Source organism: Chiloscyllium punctatum, chromosome 5 (assembly GCF_047496795.1).
Source record: "Chiloscyllium punctatum isolate Juve2018m chromosome 5, sChiPun1.3, whole genome shotgun sequence".
NCBI lineage: Eukaryota > Metazoa > Chordata > Chondrichthyes > Orectolobiformes > Hemiscylliidae > Chiloscyllium > Chiloscyllium punctatum.
The window spans coordinates 487,253-508,265 of NC_092743.1; the positions used below are offsets into that span (position 1 = coordinate 487,253).

The 21,013-nt window shown below is 50.9% G+C and overlaps 1 protein-coding gene across 1 annotated transcript in view; it reads right to left on the bottom strand.

Moving 5' to 3' along the window:
• The window catches only part of LOC140476714 (SCO-spondin-like), a 202,151-nt gene that overhangs the window by 43,832 nt on the left and 137,306 nt on the right, over positions 1-21,013 (bottom strand). The window contains exons 9-10 of the mRNA XM_072569534.1: positions 7,131-7,216; positions 2,099-2,221 (exon numbers count right to left, since the gene is read on the bottom strand). Coding sequence (XP_072425635.1) covers positions 2,099-2,221; positions 7,131-7,216 — 209 coding nt within the window. The remainder of the gene's footprint in view (positions 1-2,098; positions 2,222-7,130; positions 7,217-21,013) is intronic.

Sequence of the window (21,013 nt, forward strand, 5' to 3'; positions counted from 1 at the left end):
TTTGTGTCTAAAGCAAATTGGGACACATTACACTCTGCCTGCTCCCCCCCCCAGTCATTAATATCGATGGTCAATAATTGAGGCTCTATTCACAGCATTTCATCAGTTAGGTCATCCCACCCTGAAAATGTTGACCTTTAGCCCAATACTATGTGTTCCTGACCTTTAACAATAACTTCACTGAATATTTTCTGGAAACCCAAATATACCCACCTAGTGGTTTCTCTTCATCAACCCTGCTCATTATATTCTCAAAGAACTCTCCCACAAAGTTTTTAAACATGATTTCCCCTTTTCACGAAACCATGGTGACTCTGGTTAAATCTGTTCAAGTTTTCTAAATGTCCTGTTATTTCTTCTTGAGACATGGATCGATCATTTGCCCAATGAATGATTTTGTGTTAATGGTCTATTATTTCCTGTTTTCTATCTCCCCCTCTTCTTGAATGGGGGCAACAAATTAGCTGTTTTTCAATCTAGTGGAAACATCCCAGAATACATTGAGGTCTGGAGTATTTTGACCAATTTTTCCAGTATCTCTGCAGTCACTTCCTTTAAAGCCCTTGGATGGAGGTCACCAGGTCCTAGTGCCCTCTTTACTCGCATTAATTTGTCCCTCAGCATAGAGACTGTTAGGAGATCTCTCCTCCCTTTCGAGACTCCATCAGCTGTTATCTTTGGGATGTTAACAGTATCCCCTGGTGTTAAAAGAAAGAAGGACCACACCAACTTACAACACGTCAGGTAGAAAATACAACCAAGCAGCAACAGGAAAACCAAAGGTTTAGGAGTGAGATGACAAACCAAATTACAGAACCAAAGAGGGATCATGAGAAAAGACTGGAAGTTAAAATAAAGGAGAATCACCAAGTCTCCCATTGGTATTTAAACAGCCTGAGAGTGGGGCGAAAGGACAAGTAGAGTCTGGTCAGAAACCTAGAAAGGGATTTACAGACATTTCCTGACACCGCAGTGGATGTGAGCTTTTCCCTGTGAGTGCGTGTGTGTGTGTTTGAGAGTGTGTCTGTGTGTGTGTCGGTGTGTGAGTGTGTGCACGTGTGTGTGTGAGTGTGAGTGTGTCGGTGTGTGTGTGTGTGTGTCGGTGTGTGAGTGTGTCGGTGTGCACGTGTGTGTGTGTGTGTGTCGGTGTGTGAGTGTGTGCACGTGTGTGTGTGTGTCGGTGTGTGAGTAAGAGTGTGTGCACGTGTGTGTGTCTGTGTGTGTGTCGGTGTGTGAGTGTGTGTGTGTGTGTGTGTGTGTCGGTGTGTGAGTGTGTGTGTGTGTGTGTGTCGGTGTGTCGGTGTGTGAGTGTGTGTGTCTGTGTGTGTGTCGGTGTGTGAGTGTGTGTGTGTGTGTGTCGGTGTGTGAGTGTGTCTGTGTGTGTGTCGGTGTGTGAGTGTGTGCACGTGTGTGTTTGTGTCGGTGTGTGAGTGTGAGTGTGTGCACGTGTGTGTGTGTGTCGGTGTGTGAGTGTGTGCACGTGTGTGAGTGTGAGTGTGTGCACGTGTGTGTGTCTGTGTGTGTGTCGGTGTGTGAGTGTGTGTGTCTGTGTGTGTGTCGGTGTGTGAGTGTGTGTTTGTGTGTGTGTGTGTGTCGGTGTGTGAGTGTGTGTGTGTGTGTGTGTGTGTGTGTGTCGGTGTGTGAGTGTGTGTGTGTGTCGGTGTGTGAGTGTGTGTTTGTGTGTGTGTGTGTGTGTGTCGGTGTGTGAGTGTGTGTGTGTGTGTGTCGGTGTGTGAGTGTGTGTGTGTGCGCGCGCACGTGTGTGTCCCTCCATCTCTCTCTTCATTTCCCAATGGCTGCGATACCTTTGTTCCTGTCTACACCCAGGGTGGGGGTGGGGGTGGGGGGGAGGGGGGTGGGGTAGGGGGGATATCTGTGGAATTCTCTGCCACAGCAAGTGGTTGAGGCCAAAGCATTGTATATTTTCAAGCTGGAGGTAGATAATGTTCCTCGGGTTATATTGACCCATGGGTATGAAGCAGGATTGAAGGGCCAAATGGCCCACTCTTGCTCCTATTTTGGTTGTTAGTATCTTTCCCAGTTTCTCTGTGGCTGGTTGACAGATTGCAGGTTCTGAGCAAGTTGCTGAATGCATTACCTGTGTGTGACACTGGCTGAATGGTGAGGAGAGAAGGCGGCTGCACATCGACTGAGCCAATTGCTGCAGATGAGAATCCCGAGAATTACAACCTGAACTCAACTCCGAAGCTTCCTCGCAGCTCTGACAAAAAAAACACAAGGCAGAAATCTGAATCAGGCTGTGTCCTGACTGACCAGCTCCTAACCTGGACCCTGCCCCAAGGAACCCACATTCTCCACCAACCCCAACACCCGATACCTGCCATTGCTCAGCATCTGAGACCACCAAGCCTGGGGCTCCCAATGAATCACTGGCACTGTCGTCCTGACTCCCAGAAATACCAGGTTACAAAATGAGTGTGAGAAAGGTTTACTGGATTGTGTAAAGATTGTGTGTGTTATGCTCTTGTCTTTTTGATTCTGGACTGTAATGAGGAAAGGAAGGTTTTCAAAACTTGTCAAAGGATTGCATTATGTTGCCTTTCACTTTGTATGTGTGTTTCTGTGTGTACATGTGTTTGTATATTCATGTGTTTGTATGTACATGCATGTGTATGTGCACAAGTGTGTGCTTGCATGAGTGTGTGTGCACTGGTGTGAGTATGTACACATTGGTGTGTATGCAAGTATTTGTATGTGTGCACAGATGTGTGCATGAGTGTGTGTACATGTATGTATGTGCATGTGCTTGTACATGTATGTATGTGCTTGTTCACGTGTGTGTGTATATATGTTCACTTGTATGTGTGCATATATACTATACATGTGTGTGTGTGCATGTGTGTGTATATATGTATGTGTGTGTATTTGTATCTATATATATGTTTGTATATGTGTGTGTATATATACACTATCTATAGATATGTGTGTATGTGCACACGTGTGCACATTTGGAGGGTATTAGTAAGGGCAGATTTGACAAGTTACACAGTGTTGGTTCATAACTGTTTACTGTTACTGGAAAAAAGCCTCAAATTTGCTGGAAAAGCTCAGCAGGTCTGATAGCATTGGCGGAGAGAAAGCGGAGTTAACATTTCGGGTCCAGTGACCCTTTCTCAGAACTGGACCCGAAACATTAACTGTGATTTCTCGGCACAGATGCTGCCAGACCTGCTGAGTTTTTCCAGCAATTTCTGTTTTTGTTTCTGATTGACAGTATCTGCAGATCTTTCCGTTTTTTCCTGTAACTAGAGTTTATTTATTTGTAATGAGTAGTTATTCCAGATTGAAACTGGATAATGGACTGGAGCTGTTTGACAGGTAAATCTGGAGAACTCTGCGCACTTTCTCAATTGTTTCACTTGTTGCTGACTCTGGGGAGAGTCCCAGTGAGAGAGTGATAAATGTGGGACATTAGGATTCTGTGAGTACACAGAGGCTGCTGGGGGATTGGGACAGGGTGAGGGAATGGGTGAGAGCAGGGCAAATGGAAGCGAGTGAGAAGAAATGGGAAGTTTTGGCTGTGGTAGTGATCCAGAGGGGCAGCAGATTTCTAACATGGGGAGAGAGTGGGAAGGGCAGGTGCCAAAGGGAGCTGACATCTTGTCCATGAATCTCTAAACGTCAGCAATCAGGGTCAGCAAACAATTGGGAAGGTCAATGCTGTGACGGTGTCATCGTAAGGGGGTTAGAGTCCCGGGGGAACAATACCTTCTGCAGTTGTATAGCGCCTTGGTAAGAGCTCCCCTGGAGTATTGTGTAGGGTTCTGGTCTCCTTATCTCCCCTTCGGGGAGTGTAAAGGAGGGTCACAGATTAATCTCTGGGATACAGGGATTGTTTAATGAGGAGAGGGCGAGGGACCTGGGTCTGTATTCCCGAGAGTCTCAGAGACTGAGAACAGATCGCGTTGTAACCGATACAATTCTCACAATGTGGCAGAGTGGGAGGGGGTGGGACAGAATGGGAGGGGGTGGGACAGGGTGTGAGAGGGTGGGACAGGGTGTGAGGGGCTGGGACAGGTGTGGGGAGTGGGACAGGGTGGGACAGAGTGGGAGGGGGTGGGGCAGGGTGGGAGAGGGTGGGACAGGGTGTGAGGGGGTGGGACAGGGTGTGAGAGGGTGGGACAGGGTGTGAGGGGGTGGGACAGGTGTGGGGAGTGGGACAGGGTGGGACAGAGTGGGAGGGGATTGGACAGAGTGGGGGGGTGGAGAGGGTGGGAGGGAGTGGGAGGGAGTGGGAGGGAGTGGGAGAGGGTGGGAGGGAGTGGGAGAAGGTGGAACGGTGTGAGGGCGTGGGACAGGGTATGAGGGGGTGGGACAGAGTGTGAGGGGGTGGGAGGGGGGTGTGAGGGGGTGGGTCAGAATGGGTGGGGTGGGAGGGGGGTGTGAGGGGATGGGACAGAGTGAGAGGGGGTGGGAGAGGGTGGGGCATTTTAGGAAGGGGTGGGAGGGGTGGGAGGGGTGGGAAGGGGTGGGAGGGGGTGGGACAGGGTGTGAGAGGGGGGTGGGAGAGGGTGGGACAGTGTGGGAGGGGGGTGGGAGAGGGTGGGACAGTGTGGGAGGGGGGTGGGAGAGGGTGGGACAGTGTGGGAGGGGGGTGGGAGAGGGTGGGACAGTGTGGGAGGGGGGTGGGAGAGGGTGGGACAGTGTGGGAGGGGGGTGGGAGAGGGTGGGACAGGGTGGGAGGGGGGTGGGAGAGTGTGGGAGAGTGTGGGAGAGGATGGGAGGGGTTGGGGGGGTGGTACAGAGTGGGACAGAGTGTGAGGGGGTGGGACAGAGTGTGAGGGGGTGGGACAGGGTGTGAGGGGGCGGGACAGGGTGTGAGAGGGCGGGACAGGGTGTGAGGGGGCGGAACAGGGTGTGAGAGGGTGGGACAGGGTGTGAGGGGGTGTGAGGGGGTGGGACAGGGTGTGAGAGGGTGGGACAGGGTGTGAGGGGGTGTGAGGGGGTGGGACAGGGTGTGAGGGGGTGTGAGGGGGTGGGACAGGGTGTGAGGGGGCAGGACAGGGTGTGAGGGGGTGGAACAGGGTGTGAGGGGGCAGGACAGGGTGTGAGAGGGTGGGACAGGGTGTGAGAGGGTGGGACAGGGTGTGAGGGGGTGTGAGGGGGTGGGACAGGGTGTGAGGGGGCAGGACAGGGTGTGAGGGGGTGGAACAGGGTGTGAGGGGGCAGGACAGGGTGTGAGGGGGCAGGACAGGGTGTGAGGGGGTGGGACAGAGTGGGAGAGGGTGGGACAGAGTTGGAGGGTTTGGGAGAGAGGGACAGAGTAGGAGGGGGTATGAGGGGGTATGAGGGGGGCGGGACAGGGTGTGAGGGGGCAGGACAGGGTGTGAGGGGGCAGGACAGGGTGTGAGGGGGTGGGACAGGGTGTGAGGGGGCAGGACAGGGTGTGAGGGGGCAGGACAGGGTGTGAGGGGGCAGGACAGGGTGTGAGGGGGCGGGACAGAGTGTGAGGGGGTGTGAGGGGGTGGGACAGGGTGTGAGGGGGCAGGACAGGGTGTGAGGGGGCAGGACAGGGTGTGAGGGGGCAGGACAGGGTGTGAGGGGGTGGGACAGAGTGAGAGGGGGCAGGACAGGGTATGAGGGGGTGTGAAGGAGTGGGACAGGGTGTGAGGGGGTGTGAGGGGGTGGAACAGGGTGTGAGGGGGTGTGAGTGGGTTGGACAGAGTGTGAGGGGGTGTGAGGGGGTGTGACAGGGTGTGAGGGGGTGGGACAGTGTCTGAGGGGGTGGGACAGGGTGTGAGGGGGTGTGAGTGGGTTGGACAGAGTGTGAGGGGGTGTGAGGCGGTTGGACAGGTTATGAGGGGGTATGAGGGGGCAGGACAGGGTGTGAGGGGGTGTGAGGGGGTGGAACAGGGTGTGAGGGGGTGGGACAGGGTGTGAGGGGGCAGGACAGGGTGTGAGGGAGCGGAACATGGTGTGAGGGGGCAGGACAGGCCATGGGTGGTGTGAGAGTGTGTGACAGGGTGTGAAAGGGTGGGACAGAGTGTGAGGGGGTGGGACAGGGTGTGAGAGGGTGGGACAGGGTGTGAGAGGGTGGGACAGGGTGTGAGGGGGTGGGTGGGGGCGGGACAGGGTGTGAGGGGGTGGGTGGGGGTGGGACAGGGTGTGAGGGGGTGGGACAGGGTGTGAGGGGGTGTGAGGGAGTGGGACAGGGTGTGAGGGGGTGGGACAGGGTGTGAGAGGGTGGGACAGGGTGTGAGGGGGTGGGTGGGGGCGGGACAGGGTGTGAGGGGGTGGGTGGGGGTGGGACAGGGTGTGAGGGGGTGGGACAGGGTGTGAGGGGGTGTGAGGGGGTGGGACAGGGTGTGAGGGGGTGGGACAGGGTGTGAGGGGGTGTGAGGGGGTGGGACAGGGTGTGAGGGGGTGGGACAGGGTGTGAGAGGGTGGGACAGGGTGTGAGAGGGTGGGACAGGGTGTGAGGGGGTGGGACAGGGTGTGAGAGGGTGGGACAGGGTGTGAGAGGGTGGGACAGGGTGTGAGGGGGTGGGACAGGGTGTGAGGGGGTGTGAGGGGGTGGGACAGGGTGTGAGGGGGTGGGACAGGGTGTGAGGGGGTGGGACAGGGTGTGAGGGGGTGCTCGTTCCTGGGCTGGGACTCTAGAACCCGGGGCAGAATCTCAGGAGAAAAGGGCAGGAACTGATAGAGATGAGGAGGGACGGAGGGAGGTGAGGAGGGACGGAGGGAGGGACGGAGGGAGGGACGGAGGGAGGGACGGAGGGACGGAGGGAGGTGAGGAGGGACGGAGGGAGGGACGGAGGGAGGGACGGAGGGAGGTGAGGAGGGATGGAGGGACGGAGGGACGGAGGGAGGGACGGAGGGAGATGCAGGTACAGTGACAATATTGAGAAGATATTTGGACAGATACATATATATATTTGGAGGGATATGGGCCAGGCTCAGGCAGGTGGGACTGGGTTAGTTTGGGAACATGGTCAGATTGGAATGGTTAGATGGAAGGGTGTGTTTCCATGCTGAATCACTGTGTGACCCCTCACCCCCCTAACTCTGACACCTCACACCCTCCACCCCTCATCCTGCCACTCATGGTGACTGGGAGGGGGTATGATTGGTCACTGTGAGCCCGGGGTCAGTCCGTTCAGATCATTTACCTCAGGTTCAGGCAGAGAAATGCGCCAGGAATTGCCAAAAGTGGCAGCGATCTGTGAAACAGAGCCAGTGACAGTGGTGAAATCATCTGTGGATATAAAGGCAGGGGTCAGAGACATCTCCCAAACAACATCCATCTCATCCCATCAGAATAGGAACATTGGAACAGCAGCAGGCCCTTCAGCCCCTCGAGCCTGTGCCACCATTCAGTGAGATCACAGCCTAACATTCTACACCGGCCTTTGGCCCATATCCTCTCATAACATTGTTTCACAAATAATTCATTTAAAACTACAACTGATCCAGCATTCACTGCCATTTGTGGAAGACAGTTCCAAACCTCTCCCACCCTTGGTGTAGAAAAGTACTTCTGAACATCTCTCTTGACGAGTGGGACAGTGGCTCAGTAGTTAGCACTGCGACCTCACAGCACCAGGGATCTGGGTTCAATCCCACCGTCGGTGACTGCTTGTGTGGAGATATATTCTCCCTGAGTCTTGCCTCTGGGTGCTGCCACAGTCAGAAGATGTCCAAGACAGAAGTGGGAAGTTGAGTGTGGACCCTGTGGAGATCGGAGAGGTGATAAACAAACATTTTTCATCGGTGTTCACTCAGGAACAGGAGAATATTGTAGAGGAGAAGAATGAGGAATGAGATATTAGACTAGAAAGGATCGAGGTTAGTTACGCACAGGTGTTATCAATTCTAGAAGGAGTGAAGGTAAACAAGTCCCCTGGGCTGGATGGGATTTATCCGAGGATGCTTTAGGAAGCTAGGGAGAAGATAGCAGAGCTGAAAATGTGTTGCTGGAAAAGCGCAGCAGATCAGGCAGCATCCAAGGAGCAGGAGAATCGACATTTCGGGCATGAGCCCTTCTTCAGGAAATCAAGATAAGAGAGCCTTTGGCTTTGATCTTTGAGTCGTCATTGTCTACAGGTTTAGTACCTGAGGACTGGAGGATTGTAAATGTGCCCTTGTTCAAGAAGGCCATAGAACGTAGAACAAGACAGCGCAGAACAGGCCCTTTGGCCCTTGATGTTGCACCGACCTGTGAACTATTCTCAGCTCATCCCCCTACACTATCCCAAAATCATCCATTTGCTTATCTCCCTCATGTGGCTGAGTTAACTACATTGACAGGTAGGGCATTCCACACCCTTACCACTCTCTGAGTAAAGAACCTGCCTCTGACATCTGTCTTAAATCTATCACCCCTCAATTTGTAGCTATGCCCCTTCGTACACGCTGTTGTAGGAAGGGGTTTGGAAAGGATTATGGGAGATAAGATTTATAATCATCTAGCAAGCAACAATTTGATTTCAGATAGTCAACATGGTTTCATCAAGGGCAGGTCGTGTCTCACAAACCTCATTGAGTTTTTTGAGAAGGTGACCAAGCATGTAGTTGAGGGTAGGGCAGTTGACGTGGTATACATGGACTTCAGTAAAGCCTTTGATAAGGTTCCACATGGTAGGCTGTTGGAGAAAATGCAGAGGCATGGGATCAAGGGTGATTTAGCAGTTTGGATTAGAAACTGGCTTTCTGAAAGAAGGCAGCGAGTGGTGGTTAATGGAAAATATTCAGCCTGGAGTCCGGTTACTAGTGGTGTGCCACAATGGTCTGTTTTGGGACCCACTGCTGTTTGTCATTTTTATAAATGACTTAGATGCAGGCGTAGGTGGAGGATTAGTAAATTTGTAGAGCATACTAAAGTCGGTGGAGTAGCGGACAATGTGGAAGAATGTTACAGGTTGCAGGGGGACTTGGATAAACTGCAGAATTGGGCTGAGAGGTGGCAGATGGAGTTCAATGCAACTAAATGTGAGGTGATTCACTTTGGGAAGAATAACAGGAAGGCAGAGTGCTGGGTCAATGGAAAGATTTTTGGTAGTGTGGATGTGCAGAGGGATCTTGGTATCCATGTACATAGATCCCTGAAAGTTGCCACCCAGGTGGATAGTGCTGTTAAGAAGGCATACGGTGTGTTAGGATTCATTGGGAGAGGGACTGAGTTCCGGAGCCACAATATCATGCTGCAACTGTACAAAACGCTAGTGCGGCCACACTTGGAATATTGTGTACAGTTCTGGTCCCTATATTTCGGGAAGGATGTGGAAGCATCGGAAAAGGTGCAGAGGAGATTTACCAGGATGTTGCCTGGTCTGGAGGGAAGGTCTTATGAGGAAAGGCTGAGAGACTTGGGTCTGTTCTCATTGGAAAGAAGAAGGCTAAGAGGGGATTTGATAGAGACATACAAGATGGTCAGAGGATTAGTTCGGGTAGACAGTCTTTTTCCTGAGGTGATGATGTCAGCTTGTATGAGGGGACACAACTACAAATTGAGGGGTGATAAATTTAAGACAAATGTCAGAGGCAGGTTCTTTACTCAGAGAGTGGTAAGGGTGAGGAATGCCCTACCTGCTAATGTAGTCAACTCAGCCACATTAGGGAGATTTAAACAATCCTTAGATAAGCACATGGATGATTTTGGGATAGTGTAGGGGACGAGCTGAGAATAGTTCACAGGTTAGTGTAACATCAAGGGCCGAAGGGCCTGTTCTGCGCTGTATTGTTCGATGGTATATGTATGCTTGGTGGATTGGTCATGAGAAATGCAGTGTTATGCAGATAGGTCTGGGTGGGATGCTCTTCAGAAGTTAATCCAGAATTGATGAGCTGAATGGCCTCTCGCTGAACTGCAGGGTGCTATGAATAAGCTGGCTATAATTCTCAGACTATGCCCTTAGCTCTAAGATCGAAAAGTGGGGTGCTGGAAAAGCACAGTAGGTCATGCAGCATCCAAGGAGCAGGACAGTCAGCATTTCGGGGATAAGTCCTTCATCAAGAATGTCCCACATCTACAGTCCTCACTTTCTCCCAGGTCAAGAATCACCAACCAGTAGAAATGGTGTATCTTTATCTACACTGACTTTTCCAGCGAATAACTGAAGGACTTCAATCAGATCACTTCTTAACCTTCAATTCAAGAGAGAACAGGCCTAATCTGTATAATCTGTCCTTGTAACTTAACCCCTGAAGTCCAGGTATCATTTTTGTGGAGACATAGAATCATGTCCAGCACAGAAACAGACCCTTCGGTCCAATCCGTCCATGCCGACCAGATATCCCAACCCAATCTAGTGCCACCTGCCAGCACCCGGCCCATATCCCTCCAAACCCTTCCTGTTCATATACCACCCAGATGCCTTTTGAATGTTGCAATTATACCAGCCTCCACCACTTCCTCTGGCAGCTCATTCCATACACGTACCACCCTCTGCATGAAAAAGTTGCCCCTTAGGTCTCTTTTATATCTTTCCCCTCTCACCCTAAACCTATGCCCTCTAGTTCTGGACTCCCCGACCCCAGGGAAAAGACTTTGTCTATTTACCCTATCCATGCCCTTCGTGATTTTATAAACCTCTATAAGATCACCCCTCAGCCTCCGACGCTCCAGGGAAAACAGCCCCAGCCTGTTCAGCCTCTCCCTATAGCTCAAATCCTCCAACCCTGACAACATCCTTGTAAATCTTTTCTGAACCCTTTCAAGTTTCACAACATCTTTCCGATAGGAAGGAGACCAGAATTGCACCAATATTCCAACAGTGGCCTAACCAACGTCCTGTACAGCCGCAACATGACCTCCCAACTCCTGTACTCAATACTCTGACCAATAAAGGAAAGCATACCAAACGCCTTCTTCACTATCTTATCTACCTGCGACTCCACTTTCAAGGAGCTATGAAGCTGCACTCCAAGGTCTCTTTGTTCAGCAACACTCCCTAGGACCTTACCATTAAGTGTATAAGTCCTGCTAAGATTTGCTTTCCCAAACTGCAGCACCTCGCATTTATCTGAATTAAACTCCATCTGCCACTTCTCAGCCCATTGGCCCATCTGGTCCAGATCCTGTTGTAATCTGAGGTAACCCTCTTCGCTGTCCACTACACCTCCAATTTTGATGTCATCTGCAAACTTACTAACTGTACCTCTTATGCTCACATCCAAATCATTTATGTAAATGACAAAAAGTAGAGGGCCCAGCACCGATCCTTGTGGCACTCCACTGGTCACAGGCCTCCAGTTTGAAAAACAACTCTCCACCACCACTCTCTGTCTTCTACCTTTGAGCCAGTTCTGTATCTAAATGGCTAGTTCTCCCTGTATTCCATGAAATCTAACCTTGCTAATCAGTCTCCCATGGGGAACCTTGTCGAGTGCCTTACTGAAGTCCATATAGATCACATCTACTGCTCTGCCCTTATCAATCCTCTTTGTTACTTCCTCAAAAAACTCAATCAAGTTTGAGAGACATGATTTCCCACGCACAAAGCCATGTTGACTATCCCTAATCAGTCCTTGCCTTTCCAAATACATGTACATCCTGTTCCTCAGGATTCCCTCCAACAATTTGCCCACCACCGAGGTCAGGCTCACCGGTCTATAGTTCCCTGGCTTGTCCTTACCACGCTTCTTAAACAGTGCAACCACTTTTGCCAACCTCCAGTCTTCCGGCACCTCACCTGTGACTATCGATGATACAAATATCTCAGCAAGAGGCCCAGCAATCACTTCTCTAGTTTCCCACAGAGTTTTCGGGTACACCTGATCAGGTCCTGGGGATTTATCTACCTTTAACCGTTTCAAGACATCCAGCACTTCCTCCTCTGTAATCTGGACATTTTGCAAGATGTCACCATCTCTTTCCCTACAGTCTATATCTTCCATATCCTTTTCCACAGTAAATACTGATGCAAAATATTCATTTAGAATCTCCTCCATTTTCTGCGGCTCTACACAAAGGCCGCCTTGCTGATCTTTGAGGGGCCCTATTCTCTCCCCAGTTACCCTTTTGTCCTTAATGTATTTCATAGAATGCCTATAGTGTGGAAACAGGCCCTGTGGCCCAACAATTCCACACCGACCCCCTGAAGAGTATGCCACCCAGACCCAATCTCCTACCCTATATTACCCTTGACTAATGCACCTACCTGACACATCCCTGAACACTATGGACAATTTAGCATGGAGAAAGTGGGTGGCACGGTGGCACAGTGGTTAGCACTGCTGCCTCACAGCGCCAGAGACCCGGGTTCAATTCCCGCCTCAGGTGACTGTGTGGAGTTTGCACGTTCTCCCCGTGTCTGCGTGGGTTTCCTCCGGGTGCTCCGGTTTCCTCCCACAGTCCAAAGATGTGCAGGTTCGGTGAATTGGCCATGCTAAATTGCCCGTAGTGTTAGGTAAGGGGTAGATGTAGGGGTATGGGTGGGTTGCGCTTCGGCTGGGCGGTGTGGACTTGTTGGGCCGAAGGGCCTGTTTCCACACTGTAAGTAATCTAATCTAATCTAATCTAAGTGAGATCTGCAGATGCTGGAGATTAGAGTCGAGATAGAGTGTGTTGGTGGAAAAGCACAGCAGGTCAGGCAACATCCGAGGAACAGGTAAGTCTATGTTTCGGATCAGAGCCCTTCATCAGGAATGAGCAATTTAGCATGGCCAATTCACCGAACCTGCAAATCTTTGGATTGTGGGAGGAAACCGGAGCACCAGGAGGAAACCCACACAGACACGGGGAGAATATGCAAACTCCACACAGTCACCCGAGGGGGGGATCGAACCCGGGTCCTTGGCTCTGTGAGGCAGCAGTGATAACCACTGAGCCACCGTGTCACACTAAACAGGGTATTTGCAAAAATCCTTTGGATTCTCCTTCATTCTATTTGCCAAAGCTATCTCATGTCCCTGTTTTGCCCTCCTGATTTCCCTCTTAAGTATACTCCTCCTGCCTTTATACTTTCTAAGGATTCACTCGATCTATCCTGTCTATACCTGACATATGCTTCCTTCTTTTTCTTAACCAAATCCTCAATTTCTTTCGTCATCCAGCATTCCCTATACCTACCAACCTTCCTTTTCACCCTGACAGGAATATACTTTCTCTGGATTCTTGTTCTCTCATTTCTGAAGGCTTCCCATTTTCTAGCCATCCCTTTACCTGCGAACATCTGCCTCCAATCAGCTTTCGAAAGTTCTTGCCTAATACTGTCAAAATTGGCCTTTCTCCAATTTAGAACTTCAACTTCTATAGAGAGTCATGGAATCATAGAGTCATGGAATCATAGAGATGTACAGCACAGAAACAGACCCTTTGGTCCAACCCATCCATGCCAACCAGATATCCCAACCCAATCTAGTCCCACCTGCCAGCACCCGGCCCATATCCCTCCAAACCCTTCCTATTCATCTCCCCATCCAAATGCCTCTTAAATGTTGCAATTGTACCAGTCTCCACCACATCCTCTGGCAGCTCATTCCATACACGTACCACCCTCTGTGTGAAAAAGTTGCCCCTTAGGTCTCTTTTATATCTGTCCCCTCTCACCCTAAACCTATGCCCTGGTCTGGTCAATCCTTTTCCATCAGTATTTTAAAACTAACAGAATTATGGTCGCTGGCCCCAAACTGACCTCAGTCACCTGCCCTGCCTTATTTCCCAAGAGTAGGTCAGGTTTTTCACCTTTTCTGTAACCCTACAGTGTACTCCCTTCAAGGCCAATCTGACCTTTCTAAGTTGTGGTGCCCAGATCTGCTTAGAGTCACCAAGTGGGATCTAACGAGGGATTTGTGTAACTCCAGTATAATGCCAGCATCTCAATACTCACATTGATCGAGATAGAGTGGTTGCTGCTGGGAGAGGCTGGGGGCCCTGTGCGAGGGGAACAGGAAGGGTCTGTTTTAGTGGTCTCTAACCCCTTGCTCCACCACAAGATGGGAGCTGGTTTGGTGACTACACAAACCTGTTAATGAGGACTCTGCTTCCTCCTGGGGAGGCCATGGTTTTTGTGGAACTTTTAACCAGCTTGTGATTGCAGTCTCAAAAATATGCTAGAGATATCTCATCATCATCATCGAACACTTAACTGCACACAAACACGAGTCAAACACAGCGCCCAGTATAAACACAGCACCCAGTATAAACACAGCGCCCAGTATAAACACAGCACCCAGTATAAACACAGCGCCCAGTATAAACACAGCACCCAGTATAAACACAGCGCCCAGTATAAACACAGCACCCAGTATAAACACAGCGCCCAGTATAAACACAGCGCCCAGTATAAACACAGCGCCCAGTATAAACACAGCACCCAGTATAAACACAGCGCCCAGTATAAACACTGAGCCCAGTATAAACCCAGCACCCAGTATAAACCCAGCACCCAGTATAAACACAGCACCCAGTATAAACCCAGCACCCAGTATAAACACAGCACCCAGTATAAACCCAGCACCCAGTATAAACACAGCGCCCAGTATAAACCCAGCACCCAGTATAAACACAGCGCCCAGTATAAACACAGCACCCAGTATAAACACAGCGCCCAGTATATACACAGCGCCCAGTATAAACCCAGCACCCAGTATAAACCCAGCACCCAGTACATACACAGCACCCAGTATAAACAGAGCACCCAGTGTAAACACAGCGCCCAGTATAAACACAGCACCCAGTATAAACACAGCACCCAGTATATACCCAGCACCCAGTATAAACCCAGCACCCAGTATAAACACAGCACCCAGTATAAACACAGCACCCAGTATATACACAGCGCCCAGTATAAACACAGCGCCCAGTATAAACCCAGCACCCAGTGTATACACAGCACCCAGTGTATACACAGCACCCAGTATATACACAGCGCCCAGTATATACACAGCACCCAGTATAAACACAGCACCCAGTATAAACCCAGCACCCAGTATAAACCCAGCACCCAGTACATACACAGCACCCAGTATAAACAGAGCACCCAGTATAAACACAGCACCCAGTATATACACAGCACCCAGTATAAACCCAGCACCCAGTATAAACACAGCACCCAGTATAAACACAGCGCCCAGTATAAACACAGCGCCCAGTATAAACACAGCGCCCAGTATAAACCCAGCACCCAGTATAAACCCAGCACCCAGTACATACACAGCACCCAGTATAAACAGAGCACCCAGTGTAAACACAGCGCCCAGTATAAACACAGCACCCAGTATAAACACAGCACCCAGTATATACCCAGCACCCAGTATAAACCCAGCACCCAGTATAAACACAGCACCCAGTATATACACAGCGCCCAGTATAAACACAGCGCCCAGTATAAACCCAGCACCCAGTGTATACACAGCACCCAGTATATACACAGCGCCCAGTATATACACAGCACCCAGTATAAACACAGCACCCAGTATAAACCCAGCACCCAGTAAAAACCCAGCACCCAGTACATACACAGCACCCAGTATAAACAGAGCACCCAGTATAAACACAGCACCCAGTATATACACAGCACCCAGTATAAACCCAGCACCCAGTATAAACACAGCACCCAGTATAAACACAGCACCCAGTATATACACAGCGCCCAGTATAAACACAGTGCCCAGTATAAACACATCACCCAGTATATACACAGCGCCCAGTATATACACAGCGCCCAGTATATACACAGCACCCAGTATAAACACAGCACCCAGTATAAACACAGCACCCAGTGTATACACAGCACCCAGTGTATACACAGCACCCAGTATATACACAGCACCCAGTAGAAACACAGCACCCAGTATCTACACAGCACCCAGTATATACACAGCACCTAGTATAAACACAGCACCCAGTATATACACAGCGCCCAGTATATACACAGCGCCCAGTATAAACACAGCGCCCAGTATAAACACAGCGCCCAGTATATACACAGCACCCAGTATATACACAGCGCCCAGTATATACACAGCGCCCAGTATATACACAGCTCCCAGTATAAAACACAGCACCCAGAATAAACACAGCGCCCAGTATATACACAGAGCCCAGTATATACACAGCGCCCAGTATATACACAGTGCCCAGTATATACACAGCGCCCAGTATAAACACAGCGCCCAGTATAAACACAGCGCCCAGTATAAACACAGCGCCCAGTATATACACAGCGCCCAGTATAAACACAGCACCCAGTGTAAACACAGCGCCCAGTATAAACACAGCGCCCAGTATAAATCCAGCACCCAGTATAAACCCAGCACCCAGTATAAACACAGCACCCAGTATAAACACAGCACCCAGTATATACACAGCGCCCAGTATAAACACAGCGCCCAGTATAAACCCAGCACCCAGTGTATACACAGCACCCAGTATATACACAGCGCCCAGTATATACACAGCACCCAGTATAAACACAGCACCCAGTATAAACCCAGCACCCAGTAAAAACCCAGCACCCAGTACATACACAGCATCCAGTATAAACAGAGCACCCAGTATAAACACAGCACCCAGTATATACACAGCACCCAGTATAAACCCAGCACCCAGTATAAACACAGCACCAGTATAAACACAGCACCCAGTATAAACACAGCACCCAGTATATACACAGCGCCCAGTATAAACACAGTGCCCAGTATAAACACATCACCCAGTATATACACAGCACCCAGTATAAACACAGCACCCAGTATAAACACAGCACCCAGTGTATACACAGCACCCAGTGTATACACAGCACCCAGTATATACACAGCACCCAGTAGAAACACAGCACCCAGTATCTACACAGCACCCAGTATCTACACAGCACCCAGTATATACACAGCACCTAGTATAAACACAGCACCCAGTATATACACAGCGCCCAGTATATACACAGCGCCCCAGTATAAACACAGCGCCCAGTATATACACAGCGCCCAGTATATACACAGCGCCCAGTATAAACACAGCGCCCAGTATATACACAGCACCCAGTATATACACAGCGCCCAGTATATACACAGCGCCCAGTATATACACAGCGCCCAGTATAAGCACAGCGCCCAGAATAAACACAGCGCCCAGTATATACACAGTGCCCAGTATATACACAGCGCCCAGTATATACACAGTGCCCAGTATATACACAGCGCCCAGTATAAACACAGCGCCCAGTATAAACACAGCGCCCAGTATAAACACAGCGCCCAGTATAAACACAGCACCCAGTGTAAACACAGCGCCCAGTATAAACACAGCGCCCAGTATAAATCCAGCACCCAGTATAAACCCAGCACCCAGTATAAACCCAGCACCCAGTATATACAGAGCACCCAGTATATACACAGCACCCAGTATAAACCCAGCACCCAGTATAAACACAGCACCCAGTATATACAGAGCACCCAGTATATACACAGCACCCAGTATAAACCCAGCACCCAGTATAAACACAGCGCCCAGTATAAACAGAGCACCCAGTATATACACAGCGCCCAGTATAAACACAGCACCCAGTATAAACCCAGCACCCTGTATAAACCCAGCACCCAGTATAAACACAGCACCCAGTATATACACAGCACCCAGTATATACACAGCACCCAGTATATACACAGCGCCCAGTATAAACACAGCACCCAGTATAAACCCAGCACCCAGTATAAACCCAGCACCCAGTATAAACACAGCACCCAGTATATACACAGCGCCCAGTATAAACACAGCGCCCAGTATAAACACAGCGCCCAGTATATACACAGCGCCCAGTATAAACACAGCGCCCAGTATATACACAGCGCCCCAGTATATACACAGCGCCCAGTATAAACAGAGCGCCCAGTATATACACTGCACCCAGTATAAACACAGCGCCCAGTATATACACAGCACCCAGTATATACACAGCGCCCAGTATAAACACAGCGCCCAGTATAAACACAGCGCCCAGTATATACACAGCACCCAGTATAAACCCAGCACCCAGTATAAACCCAGCGCCCAGTATATACACAGCACCCAGTATAAACACAGCACCCAGAATAAACACAGCACCCAGTATATTCACAGCGCCCAGTATATACACAGCGCCCAGTATATGCACAGCACCCAGTATATGCACAGCACCCAGTATATACACAGCACCCAGTATATGCACAGCGCCCAGTATATGCACAGCGCCCTGTATATGCACAGCGCCCAGTATATACACAGCGCCCAGTATATACACAGCACCTAGTATATACACAGCACCTAGTATATACACAGCACCCAGTATAAACACAGCACCCAGAATAAACACAGCACCCAGTATATACACAGCGCCCAGTATATACACAGCACCCAGTATATGCACAGCACCCAGTATATGCACAGCGCCCAGTATATACACAGCGCCCAGTATATACACAGCACCTAGTATATACACAGCACCCAGTATATACACAGCACCCAGTATATACACAGCGCCCAGTATATACACTGCACCCAGTATAAACACAGCGCCCAGTATATACACAGCGCCCAGTATATACACAGTGCCCAGTATATACACAGCACCCAGTATATACACAGCGCCCAGTATATACACAGCGCCCAGTATATACACTGCACCCAGTATATACACAGCACCTAGTATATACACAGCACCCAGTATAAACACAGCACCCAGTATATACACAGCACCCTCTATATAAATGACACCCAGCATATACACAGTACTCAGTATATTCACGGTATTCAGTATAGCTGCAGTCTCCTCTGGGAAGAGGGTCGGTGAGGAATCAGGGCCTCATTCCCCTCTCACCCCACATTCCCCTTTAACCCCCACATTCCCCTTTAACCCCACATTCCCCTCTCACCCCACATTCCCCTGTAACCCCACATTCCCCTGTAACCCCACATTCCCCTGTAACCCCACGTTCCCCTCTCACCCCACGTTCCCCTCTAACCCCACATTCCCCTCTAACCCCACATTCCCCTCTAACCCCACATTCCCCTCTCGCCCCACATTCCCCTCTAACCCCACATTCCCCTCTAACCCCACATTCCCCTTTAACCCCACATTCCCCCTCTCACCCCACATTCCCCTCTCACCCCACATTCCCCTCTCGCCCCACATTCCACTCTAACCCCTCATTCCCCTCTAACCCCTCATTTCCCACTAATCCCTCATTCCCGTGTAATCCCTCAATCCCGTCTAATATGTCATTCCCCTCTAACCCCTCATTCCCCTCTCGCCCCACATTCCCCTCTCGCCCCACATTCCCCTGTAACCCCACATTCCCCTCTCGCCCCACATTCCCCTCTCGCCCCACATTCCCATCTCGCCCCACATTCCCCTCTCGCCCCACATTCCCCTCTCGCCCCACATTCCCCTTTAACCCCACATTCCCCTGTAACCCCACATTCCCCTGTAACCCCACATTCCCCTTTAACCCCTCATTCCCCTCCAACCCCACATTCCCTGTAACCCCACATTCCCCTGTAACCCCACATTCCCCTCTCACCCCACATTTCCCTGTAACCCCACATTCCCTTCTCACCCCACATTCCCCTGTAACCCCACATTCCCATGTAACCCCACATTCCCCTCTCGCCCCACATTCCCCTCTCGCCCCTCATTCCCCTGTAACCCCACATTCCCCTCTCACCCCACATTCCCCTGTAACCCCACATTCCCCTGTAACCCCACATTCCCCTCTAACCCCACATTCCCCTCTCGCCCCACATTCCCCTCTAACCCCTCATTTCCCACTAATCCCTCATTCCCGTGTAATCCCTCAATCCCGTCTAATCTGTCATTCCCCTCTCGCCCCACATTCCCCTGTAACCCCACATTCCCCTCTCGCCCCACATTCCCCTCTCGCCCCACATTCCCCTTTAACCCCACATTCCCCTTTCACCCCACATTCCCCTTTCACCCCACATTCCCCTGTAACCCCACATTCCCCTCTCACCCCACATTCCCCTGTAACCCCACATTCCCCTTTAAACCCCACATTCCCTTCTCACCCCACATTCCCCTCTCACCCCACATTCCCCTCTCACCCCACATTCCCCTCCAACCCCACATTCCCCTGTAACCCCTCATTCCCTGTAACCCCACATTCCCCTGTAACCCCTCATTCCCTGTAACCCCACATTCCCCTCTCACCCCACATTCCCCTGTAACCCCACATTCCCCTCTCACCCCACATTCCCCTGTAACCCCACATTCCCCTTTAACCCCACATTCCCCTCTCGCCCCACATTCCCCTTTAACCCCACATTCCCCTCTCACCCCACATTCCCCTCTCGCCCCACATTCCCCTGTAACCCCACATTCCCCTGTAACCCCACATTCCCCTGTAACCCCACATTCCCCTTTAACCCCTCATTCCCTTCTCACCCCACATTCCCCTCTCACCCCACATTCCCCTGTAACCCCACATTCCCCTCCAACCCCACATTTCCCTCCAACCCCACATTCCCTGTAACCCCACATTCCCCTGTAACCCCACATTCCCCTCTCACCCCACATTCCCCTGTAACCCCACATTCCCCTCTCACCCCACATTCCCCTGTAACCCCACATTCCCCTTTAACCCCCACATTCCCCTCTCGCCCCACATTCCCCTTTAACCCCACATTCCCCTCTCACCCCACATTCCCCTCTCGCCCCACATTCCCCTGTAACCCCACATTCCCCTCTCACCCCACATTCCCCTTTAACCCCACATTCCCTTCTCACCCCACATTCCCCTCTCACCCCACATTCCCCTCTCACCCCACATTTCCCTGTAACCCCACATTCCCCTTTAACCCCAACATTCCCTTCTCACCCCACATTCCCCTGTAACCCCACATTCCCCTCTCACCCCACATTTCCCTGTAACCCCACATTCCCTTCTCACCCCACATTCCCCTGTAACCCCACATTCCCATGTAACCCCACATTCCCCTCTCGCCCCACATTCCCCTCTCGCCCCTCATTCCCCTGTAACCCCACATTCCCCTCTCACCCCACATTCCCCTGTAACCCCACATTCCCCTGTAACCCCACATTCCCCTCTAACCCCCACA